This window comes from Lagopus muta, chromosome 17 (genome assembly GCF_023343835.1).
Source record: "Lagopus muta isolate bLagMut1 chromosome 17, bLagMut1 primary, whole genome shotgun sequence".
In the NCBI taxonomy this organism is placed as follows: Eukaryota; Metazoa; Chordata; class Aves; order Galliformes; family Phasianidae; genus Lagopus; species Lagopus muta.
The window spans coordinates 7,301,380-7,323,636 of NC_064449.1; the positions used below are offsets into that span (position 1 = coordinate 7,301,380).

The following is a 22,257-nucleotide window of genomic DNA, read 5'->3' on the forward strand; positions in this document are numbered from 1 at the left end:
GCTTTCTGTATGTTGGCCCAAGGAAGGAAGCCAGCATTATACAATCAGTGTTCTGTTCCTGTTTATTAGTTCATTAGGTGTGTTGTGTATGTGTGTGTTCATACGTATACAATAGAAATAGGTTGTTGGGGAAGAGGTGATGAAGCAAAAGTGAAGTTAGCAGGTTATCTTTCATCAGTAGGACTCAGTTCATCACTCACCTAGACTGTAGATTTGTTTCTGGTATGGTATGCCTTTATATTTATGTTCTGTGCTCTATTACTCCAGCTTTGAGCCAATGCTAAAGGAAGTCTTGATTAATGTAATAGTGAGTCACTACTGCAATACATATGTTCAGTGAGGACAGGAAGAGGCTGTAGGTTCAACCTTCACATTCCGCTCTTTGACAACTGAGAGCTTCTTTTATGCCTTGTTGCAGTGCCACACATCTTGCATTTCTTTCCTCCATTTTCAAAAGAAGAAGAAATGTTGTTTTTTGTTTTTTGTTTTTTTTAACAAATAGTTTCTCTGTCCTGAGTTTGAAACAGGTTTTTAATGCTGCCGCATCTAACTTACCTAAATGCTGCAGTTAAATAATTATTTTCCCATATTCTCACTATTTCTCATCTTTGTCTCACCCTTGGCTGTATCCTCTTACATCATAACACAAATAGTCAAAGAATCAGTGCCTTCCTAGCTTGTACTCCCACACCAATATTCAGATCTTCAGCTGAGGTCGTCTCAGCACTCCATTCACCAAAAGGTTGATCCTGGTTTTTAGGTGCTAGTGTTCTACTTTTCTATTTGTAATAATAGAAAAAAAAGAACGTTAGAGTATTCCAGTTGGTTTGAGAGGTTGTGCAGCTACACAGAAAGTGGGAGAACCAGCAGGGAATAACCAACTCATTTACATCAAACGCAGAAAAGGTAGGAATAAATTGCCTGCTTCAGTGATTATGAAATCTTTTTAAGCACTTCAAACAAAGCACAATGGACGTGGGGCAAAGCTGGCAGGCTCCTCACTGCAGCTGTCAGATCCTGAAACTTAGGGAATCAAATGCTGACACTTAGAAGGCTCGATGGTTCAATTACAAGTGATCCTAGGTAAAGTCATGATATTTTTAGCTCTTTACACAATGCACTGTGCTGTTCAGTATAGGGCCCTAGAGCCTAGACTTCTCCAAGGTTTTGGAATAGAATGGTGTCATAGCTGTGCTTAGCTACAGTTGTTAATGTTTTTGAGAATGTGGTATAGATGGTCTCGTCCATTTCTTAGCAAGTGTGTGTGTGTTAGTTTACATGAGGAGTTCAGCTCTCATACTGATGCCTACCATGCCTAATTGCACCCCGGTAGAATGATAAAAAAGGAGGTTGATGTACTTTGGAAACAGCAAAGTCTTGGACTGTGGATCTTGTCACCTTTTCTCTAAAAAGGTTGGTTCGATCTGCATCTACAACAAACAGTTACCGAGCCCTGAGCTACAGAGGCAGATTTTAAAGAAGTGATTATGGAACTCACTGCTTGGCCGTGACGTGGTTTGAGTTGGGACCAGGAATAAATTATCCTGTAGGTTTATGATCTCTTCATTAAGGTTCTGTGTACGGTTAAATTGCTGTCTGTCAAAGGCTCCTTAAATGTGGAACTGTGAGAGTAGATGGCAGTGAAGTTGTGAGAACAAAAGTAGCAACTCTGTAGGATTCTTACAGAAGCCAGGAGCTTTCTGTTGTAAGAAGCTCACCATCATTTAAGCCAAATCTGTGCAGTGATTCAGACATAAAATATAGCTCCACAGAACTGAACGCTCTTTCAGCACCCACTGGCATGAATAAATCATCAGTTTTATTGATCTGTGCATTTTCAGTGATAACTGAAAATGGTTTTTCATTAAAAATATTCTGATTGGTCCAGCTTCTTAGTAATGGATAGTAATAACCAGAAGCAAGCGCTCCTGGGAGAGGAATCCTACTCAGTGCTAATGAAGAATTTTCCTGACTGGGCTGTCTAACGAGCAGGTTGTAGGATGCCTTCATTTCATTTGGCTGGGATGATAACAGTTGGGTCTGTGAGAAGCTTTCCCCTCTTCTATGTGAGTTATTAACCACATCCAACAGTGGTGGTACCAGCTCAGTTTTAAAGCCTCTTAAAAAGAGTTTTATTGAAAACATGTCATGATCAGGAACTTTTCTGAACTGAACGTTAATGCTTTGGACAGTCTGTATCCCATTAATTGGTCTAGTAAAAAAACCTAAAACATCTGCTGCTAAACTAAATTCTTAGTAGAAACAGAAACAGTCAGCAAAGATTTTCTGTGGTTATGCAAATAATTTCATCAACGAAACTTTGAAACCTTTAGATTCTGTATTTCAGAAAGAAACCTTTTTTTTTCCCAATTAATGCTTTATTTTCTGTAGTAATTTCTTGTGGAAAAGTATTTTGATTAATACAATGGAATTGATACAGTAATCCACAAAACAGCATTTTATAATGTTGACACAGAAGTAAGCGATTAAGCCGGGATTTGTTCTTCTTGGTAGAAAAGCTTATCCATTTTCTCCTTCAATGATAATCTTACACTAAGAACCTTGTCAAAATTTCACAGGGGGAGAAATTTGGTTTTCAGGAGACTAAAGGGAGTTCTTAGGAGTAAGCATGAGAGGAGCTGGGCTTTGATCCCAGTCCAGCAACGCACTGAAGCACGGGGTCGGTGTGCTCGTGTTCCTTCCCAGGGAAGGGGGTGAGCAGTCAGCCTTGGGATGGCTCTGAAGAAGAGTGATGTGCCAACACTGGTGGGTTTTTCAGTGTAAATGGAACATAGTACAAGAAACCTGCCCAGGGATGTGAGCTACCTGCATGCTTTGCGACCTTATAAGAGATATTGAAGTCCTGCTTTCATTCACTCTGCTTCATGGTCTAGATTCCATGCTTTTTATGTTACAGTCTCCCATAAAAATAGCTCAGTGGAAAAGCATAAACTTTCTTTGCTTTCATTTGGATCACTTTTATATCTCAGGGGGCTCTGGCTCAGCAAGCAAATGAGCCTACAGGCTTGTTTACTTTAACTGCTAAGTCAGTGCCAGCATTTGGTTCTTGTCCAGTCATTTAATCTTTGAAGCTTAAATAACTATTTGTGTTAGAGTGCTTGAGAAAGGAAAGCTTGCTGGTGGACATAGCCTTGAATGGTGCAGTGCTGTGAGCGCTGACGGATCCATGGGAACCCTGTAGGTTGAGCCTGCTGTTTGTGTGTAGGGAGCAGCTGGCCTTGGCTATGGGAAAATGCTGTTGGTCAAAAATGGATTCCTTTTGGGCAGATAACTTTAAACTGATGAGGCTAGACAGTTTTTCTTCCTTCAGTTCTTTGTAGTGTTTAAAATACCTTTTGCAGAAGTAAAACCCAAACTTACCTAGCATTTTAAAGAGGTTGATTTTTATTCATCTACATATAGATGGGAGCATGAGATGCACCAAGCTTCAGAAGCCGTGCTTAAGAAATGAAGGCACTGGGATTTTTGCAAGAGGTTTATTTATAGTTTTCGGAAATCTACAGCATGATTCTCAACTTTTAGAGTGGAGAAACCTAGTTGTGCCAGAAGATCCCGACCAGCTGCTGATTTAACTGGAGTTAAGCCTAACAGCTCCAGCTCTGAATTTGGCTCTGCATCTAAGGAAGGCTTCAGTTAGTGAGATTTTCAGGGGCTGATCTGTGCTGCGTTTGGAGGTGAATTCTTTTGAAACTAGTGCCAGACTGTTGATTGATTTCTACAGATACGGTCATTTTGCTGCTGCTGTTTATACCATTCCACCTCATTTATGGCAAAAAAAAATCATGAAAACTTGTTAGCTTTTAGAAAGTCAGAGATCGTGATGAAAGATAGACATCTATCTCCTGAAGGGAATAGATTTCACTGGACAATGTGAGCAGCTTGTTTGCTTCAGATGAGATTTTTATTATACAGTCTTCCCTAATAACGGGACATCGGTGGAATGAGGTTTTGATCAACCAAATCCTTTGACTTCCATTGTAAAATACATTATGCTTTGAATATTGAATATGCAAATACTCTACCTCCCACTCAAGCTATTTTCAAGACCTTAAAAGTAGTTTTAGAAGTGAAGAGAATCGTAGTTTGCTTTTCATCCTGGGGTAAACTGACAGAAGCTAGTTCAGATTTGATTGGTGTGTGTGGTCACACACAATACATTTCACCCTTTACAAATGCACTGCACTGTATTCCACTGATCAGATGAAACCTCTCTGGATCTACTCCATCCAGACAGAGCACTGCGTCTCTTAAATGATTGGAGAGATGCTATTTATGCTCCATGATGTCTTGAAAATCACAGAAAACTTGGTGTTATCTAAGCAATACCAAAAGGAAATGAGTCTTTTCTGTTAGCTAGGTGGGTATATGTGAATTTGCTATGACAAACAATTCATTCTGGTAATATTACACTAAGTGTGCCAATAATATAACAATGACAGTCCGACTGTAAGAGGGCTGCCTCTGCTGCACTGTGCTGTGGATTAGGTGACCTTGTCTATCCTTGTCCTAGGTAGCACACACAATGTAAGATGGTATTCTAAACCACACATAGTCCGATCTGCATAGAGCACATTGAGTAATTTGTGGGTTTGTTCTTTCACCAAAAACGTTTATAGCTTTTGGCTTTAAAAATAGTTGTGGAGCATAGCAAGAGAGAAGCAGCTTTGGCCTAGATATTGCACAGGATGGCAGATGAACAGGGTTGATTTCATTTTGGGCACTTTGCCCAGGAGACTTTTTATAGAACATACAGTTACTCTGGGGGTTCTTAGGCTGTGGTCGCACTGGTTTTTTGGATCCCTTCTTTAGAAGGGAAAGTGGCATCATTTTGCAAAAAGAAAAAAAAAAATTATCTTAAAATCTAAGTTCTGTTATGTTTGAGCTTTAAAGGTGAGGTGGTGGGGCTCCCATTGCTTCCTGATCCTGTCATCTGTTCGCTCTGCACATGCTGAATGCTTCTGTGAGGAACGCTCTGAAGCCTGTTCATGCTGCATCTACTCTAATAAATTTTGTTTTCCATCGTTGGATCTGAGTGCATTTCAGAGCTGTGACTGGCAGCTCCAGGAGCTCTGCCTGTTCGACAGATGGAAAACATTCAGACAAAGAAAAACATGACATGTTTGTTTCGGCACCTGATTTTTCATCTTGCAAATGGAGCACGCATGCATTCCGGTGTAATTTAGCTGTAAGGATGTGAATTATTTTGCTTAGTCTTTATTTATGAAGCTATACATTAGTTATTAGTTATAAAATAGTCTTTATTTATAAACTATAAATTCCCCAATTCCTCCAGATTTGGGTGCAACATACTGCATTTCTCTGCTTCTATGCAAGGACTCTTATTTTCCTGCTTTTGAAACTTCAACCAGCGATATCATTTAGTCCTGAAGGAATCAAGGAAAGAGAACATCAAATTTCAGCTATTGAGGACTAGCAGTTAAAAAGCAGGATCATCTTTTTCCATGTCGTGTTCCCTTCTGCTTTCTTACCATGTTTTTGGTGTGCTGTGCTGTTTGGGGTTAGGCTCTGCTGCTTTGCTGCTCTGCTAAACATGCAAATTCTTATCACATTAACTTTATTATCCGTGATTCTCAGAACATTAGTTCAGTAATTAGTTTTCCAGCTGTCAAACAGTGGAGAGTAGAACTGAGGGGTCTTTCTATATCAAATGGTTGAGCTGGGATAAAGCAATGGAGATGGATTCCTTATCTCACACAGCAAACAAACGCTGCTGGAAGTAAATAGACTCTGGGAATCCTTGATTCCAGTCCTCTGTTCTTAACCTTCAGCATGCAATCCAAATAGGATAATTCTATTTTATAGAGGATCAGTCTGTGATGGAACCCTGCCCTTTTTCACTTGAAGTCGAACGGCACATAGTTCTGTTCTCTCTCATTGCAGCTTAAACACTATGTCAATAAGCTCCGGAGCAAGAACACAGTATATAAAAGGAAGCGACTGGAAGTAGCAGAAATTACAGCTGAGTGCGGCATCCTCCAGCGGACAGAAGAGCTCCTGAAGCAGCGGCACGAGGCCATCCAGCAGCAGCTGGTAATGCAGGCGCTTACTACTCCTACAGTCCACCACTCTTCCTTCCTTTCCAACTTGCTCTATAATAAGGTGGATGCTGTTTGGTTATTTTCTAATGCATACCATCCTAGTGTCATTAGTAAAAGAGTCGTTAGGGAACCAAATCTGTATGATACGCTAAGCTGCTTCATGTTCAGCAACTGTTTTTTACAGGGAGTCATGAATGTTCTGCAATTTCTTTTCAGAATGAGGGACACAACCCTGCTTTCCAAAGTCAGTGTTAGAGCTTCACTAACTCCAGTTAGAGCAGGGCTGCATTCTTATGTTAGGTTTTCCACCTGATATCAAAAGTACCCTTTTTAGCCCTGGGCATTACAGCCTGTCAGACTGTATGCTGCTGCAAACATCTGCAGAATGCTCTCATCATAGTAGCAGCAGCTCCTTGCAGACACAAATGTTTTCCTAAACATATGCTTGTAGAAGATTTTTGAGGATAACTGACTTTGGTGTTCGTGGACAGATGATACTTTAAAGAATGAGTGCTTTGCAAATTGCAGATCAGCACCTAGCTTCCAGCTTACTGAAAAAATACCCTCCTTCCATACTTAATGAGCAAGCATTGCTAAGGACTATCACATCAGCACTTAATGTAAATTTTATGTAATTTAATGCAAGAATGTTGTAATCTGGCACTAACATTGCTATAATTAATACAGTATTTCTTTAGCTTGACAGTTGTTTATAAAAAATCAGCTGCTTTGCATCTTTTGATTAAGCATTTGGATTTCACATATTGAGCTCCTTCACAGCCTGACCTAAAGCCCGTTTCATATCGTGGAAACCTCCTGTTAATTTCATTGGGTGTGAGATGGCAGAACAGTGATGTATGACAGGAAGTTGTTGCTAGCTTGCTGTGCAGGCACAAGAGGAGAAGTTTGTTGTGGCAGCTACGTTACTAATCGCTTTTAAAATAAATGGATTACAGTACTTCCCACTTTCTTACAGTATTTCATCTTTATGAAGTAATTTGTGCAATTAATGGACTCACATTCAGCATTTATTTTGTGTCTGCAGCAAGCTATTGAAGACAAGAAAGGTATTTCTGGATATAGTTACACTCAGGAGGAGCTGGAAAGAGTATCTGCAGTGAAGAGCGAAGTGGATGGAATGAAAGGCCAAACATTAGACAACATGTCTGAAATGGTGATGTTTGTCTCTAGCTGTTTTATTGCCTCAGATTCAATATCTGCTTCCTCAGAGAACCAAGTTGAATATTTTGGTTGGGTTTTTCACTTTTAAGATAGGTTTATATAGAAAAATAGGTACTTTCAAACAGTATAGATAAGTTTTGTCTGTTGTCTATTTTGACTAATTTTGTCTGTTATTTGACTAGATATTTGACTCTTTTACAGCATCATTTTCTAAAATGCATGTCAATCACTGGAGTTAAGTATTCATTTAAAGATATTTCATTTGTCTGAAGAACTAAACGTTATTTCTTCTCTTTAGCCTCATTTTCAGTTGTCCTCAGATCTGTAGTATTTTAATTCACCGCGTAGCCATAGAAGCAAAATATTATAAAGGAGCCAAAAGCCAAATAGCATTCTTTAAAATCATTAGGGCACTTTAAAAATAAAGTGGTAGAATCAAAACAGAATGAATCTCAAATGGAAAGCTGGGCAGAATGTGAGTTTTCAGTATAAATATTTTGAAGTGATTCTGTTTTAGCAAGTTCAAACTCTATTTCACCTATGCAGGGATTTTTTTGGTTGGTTCATTTATTCAAAGATCTCTTCTGTCAGTCCAGCTCTGTGCAGCTCCTTTGTTTTTCCCCTCTCCTGAAGCCATTCAGGCATCTGGCACATGGGTCTGCTGCTCTTGTCTGTGGTGTTCTGTTAAACAATAGGAACAGAAGTGGTCTGGTTTGTGGTAATGATTTCAGTGCAACATGGGCTCTTTCCCTTTGTTAATTAGTTCTGCACTTATGTTACATATACTTCAGTCTTCTTTTGTCACACAGTTGGTTTTTTTCCTCTCCATATTTTTGTTTTCATCCCTTTTCACCTCTTTTCATGATCCTAATAATATAAACTATTAATGCACATTATCAGTGTGTAACATTTAGTCCCTCTTTCAGGTAAAGAAACTGAACGCTATGGTGGCAGAGAAGAAGTCGAGCCTCGCTCCTGTCATCAAGGAGCTGAGACAGCTGCGTCAGAAGTGCCAGGTTGGTAGAAACACTTCAGAAGGCTTTGAGCAGTGCTTATGGATGAAATAGGGTAGGCAGCAGGCAGACGATGGGGGGCAGTCCTATGTTTTGCTCTGCACATTTCTCCATGCAGTCAAGTGCTACAGTTAGAGCAGGAGCTTACTGTCCCTATCGATTTGTATATCCATACACAATGCCACTGAGTTATTTGTACCTTTGTGGCTGAGGTGTACAAGGCAGGAACTGAGACAGTGCAGAAATGCACATTAAAATATGGTTAGTTTAAGTTTGTTTTCATTTACCAGACACCTAAATGCTTCAAATACCACAAATCTCCACGGTCTCATCAACTCTAATTGCATTCTATGTTTTGTGTTGTATTCTTTTTTTGGTCTTGAAGTAGGTTTATTTTAATGCATTAAACTTTCCTCTCGTTCTTCAAAATTAAGGTCAAATTCACAAATGAGTGTAATTCACAGAGCTCTGCAGTGCTGTGTAGGGATGTAATCAACTCTGGAGGAAAGCTGGAAATAGCAGACGAAGTCAGGAATGATGTTCAACAAGCAACAAGTAAAAGACTGGAATTTCTAAAAGCTGTATCACACTGAAATTTTGTCCTTTATAGTAATTAAAAATCAAAACAAAGAAGACCTGTAATAAATAATAAAGATCATGGTTCAAAATCACAGCAAAGTTAACTTTCAAATTAGTTTCGAAGCTTTTTGTGCTCCTCAGCTCTAGTGATCTCAAGTAACTCTTTTTTAAAATAGATCAGAAATAAATTTCATCCCAATGGCTGTGCACATTGATCTGAGTCCTATATTAGTCTGTTGGAATGACAGATTTATCCATCTGTTTTCAAAATTTTACAGACAGCTGAAGAAGTCATTCAGGTCCACAGCTGCTGTAAGTTGGCTCACGGACACAGAAGTAAATTGAGCTACCCCTTTATCTATCAACTAAATTTCCAGAAAACTTATTTTTAATGGTTCTATTTAAAGTGTCAGCGAGTGAAATCCAGCTCAGCCATTTGTTGCATACAACTAAAAAGCGAAGCTGTTTTTTGCAGGTAGCAAGCATATTAATCCCTTCTTAATCTCCATCTTTGTAATTATTTTTCATTTTTCTTGCAAGCGCTGCCCTAATGATCTGCCATGTTAAGGCTGTGGCTGTAAAGAGGAAATCTGCTTGCTATGTTGTGATGTACGCAGCCTGGTCACCACTATGCAGCCTTACTGTGTGTGTGTAACAGTACCCACGTGCCTGCTGGGTTTACATAAGTGTCAGGGAGCGTGCCAGTAGCTGAGGTTGATGTGTGAGACCAAGAGCCTGCTTGAATGTCACATGTCAGTCAACTGAAGATTTCATTTATGTACCCTTCTGCCCTTCTCCTATAAGGAATTAACGCAAGAATGTGATGAAAAAAAGATCCAGTACGACAGTTGTGCAGCAGGGTTAGAGAGCAATCGCTCCGCACTGGAACAGGTAAGATGGTGGCTTGGTCACAAGGTTACTAAGTGCCGTGCGACGTGTTACTCTTTACGGTTCAGTACTTTCCCTGCCTTCCCTCTGGATATGGCAGCTCTAGGTTCACTTCAGGTGGCAGTGAGTCAGTGGTGATCTGCAGCTATGCAAACCATGCCAGAAGCTGCTGTGGACTGACTGCGGTCCCACGCGCTTCCTGTTCTGAACAGCAGCAATGAACTCAGTGCTCCATCAGACCGTCTGCTCAAGGCCAGCACTGAGTAGCAGGAGTAAAAGAGGAGGCACCTGCCAGAAACCCTGCTGACCCGAGTATTTGTTAGAAAAGAATTTCACAATGAAATGTTAAGGATTAATTTATCAAGACAAATCTCCATGTGCATTTAGCATACTCTTTAATTTAGCAAAACCAATCCAATGGCTAATTAGTGCACTAAACTGATGGCAAGGATTTTTCATTAGATGTGACTCATCGTACATTCCTGAAAATTATGGACAAAAATAAAACCTTTTTTTAAAGAAGGAATTACAGCAATGTAGATATATCTAGGAGCTTGCCTGTATGTAGCTGACATATTGCTTGAACTGCAGCACTTTTGGGAAGGGAGGTACTTAAACCAGTTCAATATTCTGATGTGGGAACAGCATTAATACATATAAAATATGAATCTGTGGATTGTCTTCTATGAACTTTGTCTGGATTTGGTTTTTCAAGGGCTTGCCAGCATAAGGAATTTATTTCAAACTAAAAACAGTGTACACTCAAAGTGCAGGTGGATGTATAGGTACTCTTTCTCTGCACTGAATGTACCTCTGTATGGCTTAATCCAAGTGAAATAAAGAACTCCACAGACAAACCTATTTGAAGTAGACCTTCCAGAAGGACTGTTCTTCAATAGCCAAAATTCTAAAAACACATAAGCAATGAACAACTCAGAGTTATGCTTTTTTGTGTTATGGACTCTTATGGTTTATATGGCAACATGAATGGATTTCAGTAAGAACATCCACTGAAATCTGATTCTTGTACTACAGGAAGTGAAGGGACTTCTCGAGGAGAGCACTCAGGAAGAAAGCAACTACCACTATGTGAACTGCATGAAGAAAGTAAGGCCACAGGAGGGACTCAATCATTCTGCAAAATGAAATAGGAATTATGTATTTCTTAAAACATTTGTTATCTTTCGTTATAGAATCTAGAAATACAGCTGCAACGTGTGAAAGAAGAAATGAAGATATATGTCTCCCCAGATCCACAGGAGAGACGGAAGGCAATTCGGTAACCACGTTAGTGTGTTCCTTTTGTGTTAAGCTGAAGGATATTCAGAATCTGAGATTGAAGTTAGGAATTTTCTCACTGGCATTTGAACTGGAGGAGTTCACCTGATATATTTAGAAACACTATAATAATCTAAAAATAAGCATCTTGAATTCCAGTATATGCTGCTGTAAACCTATGAGTTCTCTCAGACATACCAGAAGATTTTCCCCTCCTGCTGGAGATTATAGGCCCCAGATAGTGGCTTTAACTTGCAGCTCCTGTTGGCACAAGGTCAGAGAAGCCATGCTCCAGCTAGGTCCCACGGGAAGCATGGCTCTACCATAATGCCTCTGCCAGGTTTGCCCCGAGATTCCAGCTTGTGGAAGATGTTCCACCTCTCGAAGAGAGCAACCACGCACTGCCATCAGATTCTGGCAACTCCTTGCCGATCTGCTGTTCTTTCAGGTGCAGTAGCTGTTACCATCACTAGTCCAGAAATGGAGGACTGAATGTACACACCCTAACTGGTTTTGTTTTGCTCCTTTTTGTGGTTTCTGTGCCACAACAGTAATTTTCATCTTTATTCTTCATTAATTGACAGGACAGTTGCATCAGAGTGAGAGATTTTTGAAGACCCTTTGTCTTTGTCTGGTAGTACTGTATGAAGGAGTCTCTAGAGAATCCCATTTTTAGTTCATTGCAGAGGGGGAATCAGCTCTGCCCTGTACCTCTCTGTTTCACCCCCTGCATCAGTGAGCATTCCTGCGGTTGACTCTATTGCAAGGACTTCAAAATCCTTAGCAGTATTGATCTTTGTGAGGCCTTTTCTTAGATTTCTGCCTTTGTATTTCAGAGACATGACAGGTTGTTACTTGAGATCTGTGTAAGCTGTCACGTTAGAACTGTGGTTCATGTATATTGTTTGGTACAACGTGCCAAAATGTCTCACAAAACTGTTCCATTCAGAAAACAGATCAAAAACATGACTGAACAGCACAGCAAAGACAAAACTTAAACTAATAATTCTGCATTTCGTTATAATGCTTCAGACCATTTGTTAAGTAGATGTCACAAGAAGAAAGCCTAAAGCTCTCTATCATTTCTCAAAGGAGATTGTAGAAGAAGTTAATTTCCCAAGTTGTCCTGTTAAGCCTCTGCCTTTCAGAATAATTTCTGGTCAGTTCTGTTGCAGTGGTGGCAACTAAGGAAGCAATCCTAAGTGGGTAATCAGCATAGCATCCCAAGATTGTTTGGGTTGTTTTGTTCCAACCCCTCTACTGGGGACACCTCCCACCAGGTCAGGCTGCCCAGAGCCCCATCCAAATAAGCAGATATCATCCAGCATCACCTGAGGCAATTTCTTCATTGGGAAGTGGACTGAAAAAGATTTCTCTAACAAAAACGGGCAACAACGAACAAGTAGAAGTGTCAAAAGAGAAGTAGTTGTGAGGAGAAAGCTCGGTGATGATGCGAATATTCATTAGTATGAAAGGCAGCAGGGCAAGCAGCTGAGAGGAAACAGGGGTCAGACAGCAGGCACTGTCCTTTTATGGCTCTGCGGGGAAGGGGAGGATCTCGGTTTATTCACAAATGTTCAGCAAAAAACGCTGCAGCTCAAACACTTGTGACAAGAACATCCACACTGCCCGTGTTCACACACAGCCACTGAATGCAAGTGCTGGAATTTAGGGTGAGTCCAGCTATGTCATTCCAGGTATGGTGAGGAGAACGTGAGCGAGCATTACCACTCTCTCTGCTGTCCCTGCTTTGCTTGCTAATGGTGGGCACAGAAGCTAGAGAAATTCTCCCTCTCACAGTGACTGTACACATTTCTGACCTTGTGTGAGAGGTTGCAGACCAGCTGCATTTAAATGAATTGCGACAAAGCTCAGTATAGGGATCTTCACCAAAAAAAAAAAGATTAAAAAAAGCCAAACATGTTTTTAGACATCATTTTAGAACGTGAATGTATTTTTCAGCAGGCGCTGGAATGTAAACGGAGTGAAAATGAACCATAAATAGAGCAGCACTTTCCTAACAACGTATTGAACAAAAAATGTCTTAATTCCAACCCTCTTTTTTTGAACATAAACTCCCTGTTCCGTGGAGTCAGATCTTAGGAATGTGAAAAGTGAATTTTCTTCTCTAAAAATAGAATATTTTTTTAAAATGAAGTTATCAAGTTGCATTCTTTCCAGTCATCATTATAAATAGTAAAGAAAGGCTTACTACAAAAGACATCTAATTTTATTGCTTTGAAAATTCTATTATACGAAAAAATATTTTTAAGGCCAAATGTGTGTGAACATATGCTGTGTGCCAGTGGAAATAAGAGTCGGTGTTGTTCTGTCTCTCCAGTTTGTTGAGGATTGCTGGGGATCAGCTGTGTCTGCGCAGCGCTTGGAGCAGCCTCAAGTCTTGTTCTGGCTGGAATTGTCCAAGAGTGACAGATCATAAAATGATCCAGCTGCATTCCTTGCACATCCATTCTGTGGGGAGCATGGCAGGCAGGACCAGGTGGCCTGGAGCCCAAGTGCTCTGGTCAGAATTGTGGAGGGCCTCATGGAAATGGAAGGAATATAAGAAGCGTTGGTTCTGTGCTGCCCCTCACTGCACTCCAGCAAACTTCACGCTCTGATTTTAGGAAGGCTGATATTTCTTTTTGGAAGTTAAAAGTTCTCTATGCAAAGTTCTTCTGTTCTGAGCGATTTGAAAAGTTCCTGATATGAACTGAGTTATTTTATATTCCATAAGCAAGCTCTGAACTTCTAACTGTACCATTACACTGAAAATACGAGCATTTACTTTTTTTCAAGTAAATTGGTGAAGAAAGAGATTTTTGTCCATTCTAGAAATAAGTTTTAATGTGTCTGAACTGTGCTTTGTAATTTTATATTGTCAGGTTTCAAGTATTGAGTCTGCCTGTGTCAGAAAGCGATCCGGCCACTGTTGCAGACAAAGGTGTACAGCCAAGATTTTTTATAATGAATGTCAGCAGTTAACGCTCCTACACCTATATTTAGGCACCCAAATGTGACGGCTGCTTTCTGAAAGCGAGGGACACACGGCGGTTCCTTTGCAGACTGGATTTGAGATACTATTCTTTCTCATTCCTGTATTTTCCCACTCATTCTAACGCTACATTTGCAGCGTTTAAGGGCTGTGTATTTGTAAACTTGGATGCTTGCAGAAAGTAGGCTCCTGGCAAAGTTCAGAATACGAGCATCTAAAACTTCTTGCTGTTGCCTTCAACTTTGATGCAGCAATAATTACGCCTGCTTCAGAAGTGCAAGAGATCTTATCCAGTATTGCCTCTGCCAACTGCACGCCTGAGAGAATCAGAGTGGTCTGATCCCTGGTGTTGTGGGATGTGTTGTCTAACGACAGAAATGTTTCTTTGGGTTTCCTCTTCTGACTTACCTCATTTATGAGCCTCCTGATACGTTCAGAGTTTTTTTTGCTTTAATCATTATTCTGACATACTATAAAGAAACCGACAGAATTCATAATAAAATTGTTATGTATTTCCTTTAGAGAACAGTATACACGAATGATCCTTGAACAAGAAAGCCTTGGGAAGGTAAGAATGAGGTTTTTACCTTTAAAAAAGATGAAAAAATAAAAAAATCGCAGCGTTCATATTTCTGTGGAGCTTACTATCAAAGGCTGTGGTCAGTCCTTTATAAAAAGCCTATTGCAGCCTACAAAGAAAATTCCATTACTGCTGGCAATGGTAATTAATACCCTGAGAAGAGATCATGCTAGCTCTTCGGGGCTTGATTTCCTGCAGAGTATAGCATGAGCCGCTTGTAAAAGATAGTCAACCAGCTCAACGTGACAGCACATTCCCAGTAAACCATTTGGATAAGAAACTGAAACACGGACATGACAAACTGTGCCAGCTCAAATTTGATGTTGTATATAAAGCAACCTGTTGATGACAATAAATTTTGGGCCTGTCAGCCTTATCGCTGTTATTAAAGGCCAGGGGATCATCGTTGTACCAGCGCTAAACAAAAGCAGTTGTCCACTTCTTAATCTTGCACAAAGCTCAGATCAGCACAGAAGGGGTTGGATGCACCATTCACACTTAACGTCTTTCTTTTATTGGTTTCCTTTTTATGAGTCAGTGTGAGTGATTTTTACAGGTCTGAGCTGTTGCTATTATGATCAATAGCGTGTTTCATTGTAAAACATTAATGTGGTGTTTATAAGATGATCATATGAACGCATTGCAGGCTGCTACTTGAGACTGGAAGAGCTCAGTATGGAAATAAACTCAGATTCTAGCATAACTTCTCAAATATACGAGACGGTTTTAAAACTTTGGAGCAGTTGTTTGTCCATACAAAGCAGACGCCTAAATCCCCACTGCCGATTCATTTATCACTTGCAAGGAGTGTTACTAACTCGAACAAAATGTAATAATTATATTTCAGTAGCTCGTAAAAATCCTTACCATTCTTTTGTCATTCCATTGCCTGTGTAAGCAATTTTTGGACATAACCTGTTTCAGCAATCGAATATTTTTTGTTTTTTAACAGAAATTACGAGAGAAGCAGAAGGTTGTACGGGAAAGTCATGGGCCCAATATGAAGCAATTTAAAATGTGGCAGGATTTTGAGCAGTTAATGGAATGTAAGAAAGAATGTTTTGTGAAACAACAAAATCAAACAGCTATTGGTCAAGTCATCCAGGAAGCAGGTAAAGATAGGCTTGTACTATGAACTCTTCCTTCTTTATACCGACATCAAGTAAGAAGACTGTGGGTTGGCTTCTCAAAGGTAATCTCTTTGTTGCTTTCATCATTTCTATTTAAATTTGATGTACATTATCTGTTTCTGATGGATAAAGTGCACCTAAACTTGAAGTTGTTTGCCCATTGTTTAAGTGACAACAAAACATAGTCAGGAAGATCTGTTATGAGATCTGTGCTGGGGTGAACCTCATCATAAATCTTTGTTTTAGAAGGCTGGGAATGGCATGCATCTGCAGAGAGATCAAAGGAAAACAAATCCTTTTCCAGGGTCACAGAAAACTTATGCAATTGCTCTGCTCCTTATTCCGTATCACTATGGTTATATTTTTGCAAGGTCTGGTACTTGATATTGTATAATTGTAGACCTCCTGGCTCGGCCGTCTCCTTCCCCATTGTCTTTATTCATGTAGTGTGACTGGCAAGAATGGAGCCATTTTCACTCTGAGCTGCACAGAGCTTGCTTGCACACTCCTACTCATACTTTCTTTGCATGGTTCAATTAAAGTGATTGTGCTTCCAGGAGACAGTTCATTGCACTAGCGTCAGGACTGGTTCTGAGAACAATTACTTGGATTCTGAGATCGTTCCATTATCTCTTCTTGTTTTAACAACTGTGTATTTCTTGCATACAGAAACATATACTTCTTTCTAATTTTTCTTAGCTGTCCATGGGAAAGTGTTAACTGTGGCCCACTAAAACCTTTCTCTACTGGAGATACATTGCTGTTCTGCCTGTGCAGTATGGTTCCAAAGTGGTTGTGCCAGCCAAAGAGCGACATAGAGCAGGGATGGAGGGCTACTGGTGAATGTAAATAAGGCACAGTGTTTCCTGCGTATGGTAGGGTATGCAGAGCAGATATGCACGGCTCCTTTATATTCAGGCTTTGACCTGTGGGCCACAGGCAACTGTCATGGCCCTAAAAATTGCATCACGAGACCCACAGCTAACCCAGGGTAAGAGGAATGCAGATGAGGCTTGAAACTCTTCCTCACGCTTCATCATTTCTGATGAGCGCCTCTTTGTCACAATCAAAAGACCAGAAGCAGAGAGATAAGTCTGGGTGACGAGAGCTGCTGCTGTTCTTCTGGAGCCTCTTGGCTTATTGCATTTTTTTTTTATTTTTCCTGCCTAAATAAAAATGTTTTTTTCACTAGTAGGTTTTTTTTCCAGATGTAATTTGGACACAAGAAATGATTTAGCCTTCTCTGACACCTAATTAAGAGATCTGCTATTTTCTCTGTCAAAGGAGGGTTTGGTAACTGTATAATTCCTAGTTTGTCTTCACATTAAGTATATTTGCTAACAAAGCTTGAATAAAATCCAATGACTACATTTTGACTGAATGTTATTTTCTATATTTCATAGGTTTAAGAAGTAATAAAAGTAAATTCTTACTGACAGGTTTCTGGCTGGGCCACAGGAGAATGGTTTGAAAAGCTTAGGGTCATTGAATTACATTTATTCCAGATGCCCCCAAAAGGTTCTGAACCCACTGTACGCCTAAGGAGCGTGTCCAGAGATACTCAGGACATCCTCATGCAAGCCCTCCCACACTGCTGAATAGCTGAAGATAGTTTTTCTCAACAGCTGCACGCTGATCTTTCCCAGGACGAGGAGAAGCAGCACATTCTCCACTACGCACGCTATCAGTGAGCATGGAGGGAGGGAAGGATGTTGTGTGGGACACTGGCAGTGAAGTGTGGAGAAGGGGCTGCATTGCCACCAGCAGCCTTTTCCCTGGGCGTTTAGGTTACGTAGTGATCAGAGCTGGAGGACTGCCTCCGGTTCAAAGGCACCAGCACAGGGAGAAGGGGCATCTCATATACTTCAACATTTTGTAACAAATCCCTAAAAACCCTATTTGACCAGACCATTTATACAAAGATTTATTGCAGCCATTAGTCTGCTGCCCAGGGAAAAGCAATGCTTTTGAAATTCATAGCAATGATGTCGAGTAAGACTGAGTGTAACCATTTTCCGTTCTGTTCAGTTACCCTAAAAATAGTTCATCTTTCTTCCTTGTAAAAACAGTTTATTGCTGGTTACTCAATGATGACGTGATTGTTGCTCTGATCTGATTAGCTCTCTGTCATTTGTACAGCACCGAGAAAGGGCACAGAGATTATACACTACAGCAGCAGCAAAATGACTTTCTGAGATGAAGCAGAAAATCATAATGGCTGTTATGAAAAGAAAATTGGAAAAACTCAAGTGCTATTTTTAACTTTTCTATAAGTGGACATTTAATAAATGCCCCTTAATGGTTTCTGCTCACCGGCTTTTCCGCGTGGTTTGTGAGTTGAAGGGAGCATTCAAAAATCTTCGACTGCGTTTTGCAGTTTTACTTCCTCAATTGTAAGGAAAAGCTTATTCCTAATATATATATTTATGTAATATAACTTTATTACTGTAAGCTAGCTAGTCAATAAGATTAAACATACTATATGGAAAAATAGCTGCCTTCTCTTGGCAAAGGCCCAAATGAAAAAAATGGGCATAGCTAAATGTGGGCTCTCTGCACTTACCAAATTTCCTCCCATTGGAACACTGATCAGAGCAGTCCCTCACCAGCAACTGATGACTTTGCTTCAGAAGGGTTCTCCTCATCTTTATCCAGAACTGGATGAGAAGGTTTTCCAGTGGCATTGTGCAGCTTTGCATTATTTACCCTATTAACACCAACTGTCCCTGGAGCCACAGGAAAGCTCCCCGTGGGCCTAGGAGATGAAATAGTTATAGACATCAGAAATGGGCACGAGAGAACAGTATGTCTACTGTGTTACATAAAGAGCCATTTTATCATCTGAATATGGGATTATTTATACTACCATGTAGCTTCCATATGAACTACAGAAAGTGTTCCTATACTTTAAGTGACCCAGATCTGGGAATACTTATTTGTACACCTTTACTCATGCACAGGTATTATGACTTCTGTAGTATAGTTGCCCACAAACATGGAAGTCCTACTATTGTATTTTACTGTGTTTAAATATACAGCTTTCCAGAGCTTTCTTGATAAGGCTATTTTACAGGCATGATATTGATCTCTGTTACAAAATACAATACAGCAAGAGTGTTTAACAACAGTTCAGAGCTTAGACAACGTGCTTACGATGGGCATTTCTGATCAATAAGAATGAATGAAGTAGCCAACAAGCAACACAAACAGTTCTCCAAAATGACTTGCTGGTTCAGGAGCTGGAAGCGGAGAGCTTTTTCTCTTTACATCACTATTTCATGTCTGGCCCAGATCAACAGTGACTCCAAGTTCACCGTGAGCTACCTGGCCGCTGTCCTCAGCAAGAGATGGAAGCAGAGCCATTTGGCAGGAGCGCTCTGAATTCCTAAATCACCACTTTGGCAGCGTCTGGTGAGCCTGGAGTCAGCTTCCACAAGAAGGCAGGCAAACATGACTGGAAGACAGCAGAGACTGAGTGCTGTTATCCAAAAGGTGTCACCTTGGGAGAAAGGCCGTAACACGCTGACAGCGCAGTGTGGGAAACTCACTCCATCACCTTGCTCAGGGATGAGGACCGCATGGATGCACGCAGGTCTGCTTTCTCTCGTTGGTGCTGCATTTGCTCAGATGTAAGTGAAAAAGACAAAGAGCTCATTCTCAACATTTGCTCTGTTACCTTTTGTAGCAGTGGGTTTCTGCTGATGGGGTGCTGTTAACTCTTTGGCTGCCTTTCTCTATCGTAACCTGCAATGGAAACAATTCAAATTTGCAGGGACACAACAGTGTTGCAGCAAGGAAACTCCACATGAATCACAAGGTTATCATAAGGTATCAATTATGGGCATCACCCAATTGATGAGTTGTTTTCTAACCGTCGTAATTTGACCCATTTTCAGATTGCTTAAAGAGTTCTTTAAATTTTCAGCATGAATTTAAAATAGGTTCTTTAAATTCTCAAGTGCTTCTGTACTGTTGGTTGTTCAGAGGCAGTCTCAACTCCCAAGGCAGTCTGTTTCTTTGAAGGTCACTGGGTGAAAAGGGTATTTTTCACAATTGCATTACACTGCTTTTCATGCTCCCAGTTTACAGAGGGAAAGCGCTGTCAGCCATGTGCTGTGGGAACGTCAGACTCCGTGAGGAGCTGTGGTACTTGAGGCGGGGAGCAATCACACTCCAAGTAATCAGCAGGAACTGTGAGACAAATCCTGCAGTCCATACACTCACAAAACCCTCCCTGACTTCAGTGGGAGTTTTGCCAAAATAAGGTCTGCTGGATTTAGCTCTTCCTCCTGATGGAACAAGTGGAAATTAAAGGGCCAGGATCAGATTTGTGTGACAGAGAGAAAAAGAAGAACCATAATTATCTTAAAATTAACAACTTTTGCCCGAAGCAAATCAATGTTCCATTAGAAGCATTTAATTTACAACAAGAATCAAATGTTTGTGTGAGTGCTTCTCAGCACTACCAAAATCCACTACGCTTTGATTTTTATTAGACATCTGTGAGAGGCTGTCTTGCTCGATCTCGTGTTGGAGTATTTATAACATTTAATATATCACATCACACATTACCTTGTATTTAACAACGTTATTTACATTTGTTAGAAGGATAAGAAGTGTATTTTAACCTTTTGATCATATCTCCATTCCACATCATTTTCAGACAAGTGCATTTCTGCAAATCAGGACACAACGCCGCCGGCATTTGCTGACTGCCAGGAGCTGGAGTTCTTTTCCTGCAGGTGCTTCTACAAAAGCCGACGTTATTGCTCTGCTTCAGCCCTCTCTATCATTACAGAATGACGTTTCATTTTTAAGCTTCTCAATTTTATTCCAGTAGGTGCTTCATTAGGTTAACTTTTGAAACAGGAGAAAGCCAAATGCCGCACATTTTGCTAATACCAGAAAAAATGAAGTTGGTAGGAGCATGGAAAATGGGACCTGACTCCTTTTCAGAGGTAAATTCTTTGTTCTGCTTCTTCCTCATTCTCCTTATTCCTGCTTCTTTCCCCTGGAGTGGAATAGAAAATATGCCTGGCAACTTAGGAAACAACAAGAAAGGAATAAAGGTATGCATCTTATACAAACAGTGACCACTTCAGGGAAATAACAGAGGACTTAATCTCATCATATCTTCCTGATCAATTTTACAACTGTTTCATACTGAAAAAAAATCTCGGTTCAGGTTTTCTGCAATTAAAAATTTGAATGCAATTTTATAAAAGGATTCCTGTTTTTTGGAATACCAGTCAAAACTTTAAGGTCTGTACAACATGAAGGATACAGTTTAGTTGGTGACACTGTTATGGTACCTTCTGGCAAATAAGCTAAAGCTTGGGCATTTCTCTGGAGTCAGCACATCAATCCCAGAGCCATTAATGACAAATTACCAAAAGCACAAAGTGATTTTTTTTTTTAGTTTGGAATCCTAAAAGTTGAATATCTAAAAATTATGCATCGTGTGGAAATGTTGCATTTGCATCTCAACCACCATCTCGACGATGTGTTCCTCCAAGGCAGCATCCTGTGCACTGCAACATTCAGAAACTTGGAATTCTTTTGGAGTATTTATAAAATGCTGTACCCACCTCCCTTATTCCATGTTTTGAAGCTTGCCATGTTTTCAGAGCATATTTTAAAGAAAACAGAACTGTATCAGAACACTGAAAGTCACCCACAGACAGCCTGTTTCACTGATGCTTTACATTTACACCGCATCTTTTGTCCTAAAGGATTTCTCTGCTTCATTTTCATTCCGTGTAGGCTGATGAGAGTGCTCAGGTATCTGCAGGAGTGAGTCAGGGAACGCTGGGAGATGTGCTTCACGTTCAGAGGTTAGTAAGGAACAGGGAGCGTTTGTTGTTTCGTGGGTGCTGACATCGCCATCTCAAATCTCCTCAAGGAAAATAACTTCGGCAGCTGAAAACAAGAGCCCAATCTGAATGCTTTCGGTGAAGAGCTGGAGCATGCTGTGCTTCACCATGGGTCCTTATTGCTTGCTATTCCTTTCGTGTTTTGCATTTACCACACTGTACTTCAAACATTTGCATGTGAAATGCATCACTTTAAAATCTGTGGATACTGAAGGTTCTTCCTGCTTGTTGATGTAATTGAGTGAAATGAAGGTTGATCATAAAATGTAATGAGAGGGGAAGAGAGAACTCTTACGCTGGAAAAAGCACTATAAATATTTTCCTGAGATCATTAACACAACCTTGTAACACTTTGCCTCGTGCAGCGGAAAGAATTATACAATCGTTTTATGAAGTTTCTGAAAAGTGTTTACAATTCCATCCTAAATATATATGGCTTTTTTTAAAGCGTGACAAACAAACAAAAAAACCCCGACAACCCATAATTCTGAATGCTGTATTCAAAGTTATTTCCAACCTTTGAAGGGATTTCACTTCCCAGGGCTCGGCAGCGTCAAACAAATGTTTGACTTTTATTCTGACACTTCTTGAAGAATTTGATTGAAACTATATATGTCGAGATAACACCCAACAAAGTGCCCCTCTTGCGTTTGTTTCAA

At 40.2% G+C, this 22,257-nt stretch overlaps 1 protein-coding gene across 3 annotated transcripts in view; it reads left to right on the forward strand.

Moving 5' to 3' along the window:
- Positions 1-17,093, forward strand: part of IFT81 (intraflagellar transport 81) — a 38,513-nt gene extending 21,420 nt beyond the window's left edge. The window contains exons 11-18 of one of the 3 annotated variants that reach the window (XM_048964422.1): positions 5,923-6,072; positions 7,126-7,254; positions 8,189-8,278; positions 9,659-9,745; positions 10,778-10,849; positions 10,936-11,021; positions 14,538-14,583; positions 15,548-17,093. In XM_048964422.1, coding sequence (XP_048820379.1) covers positions 5,923-6,072; positions 7,126-7,254; positions 8,189-8,278; positions 9,659-9,745; positions 10,778-10,849; positions 10,936-11,021; positions 14,538-14,583; positions 15,548-15,730 — 843 coding nt within the window. In that variant the 3' untranslated portion in view covers positions 15,731-17,093. The other 2 variants (XM_048964421.1, XM_048964423.1) reach the window with 2 other exon arrangements.
- The last annotated feature ends 5,164 nt before the right edge of the window (positions 17,094-22,257 follow it).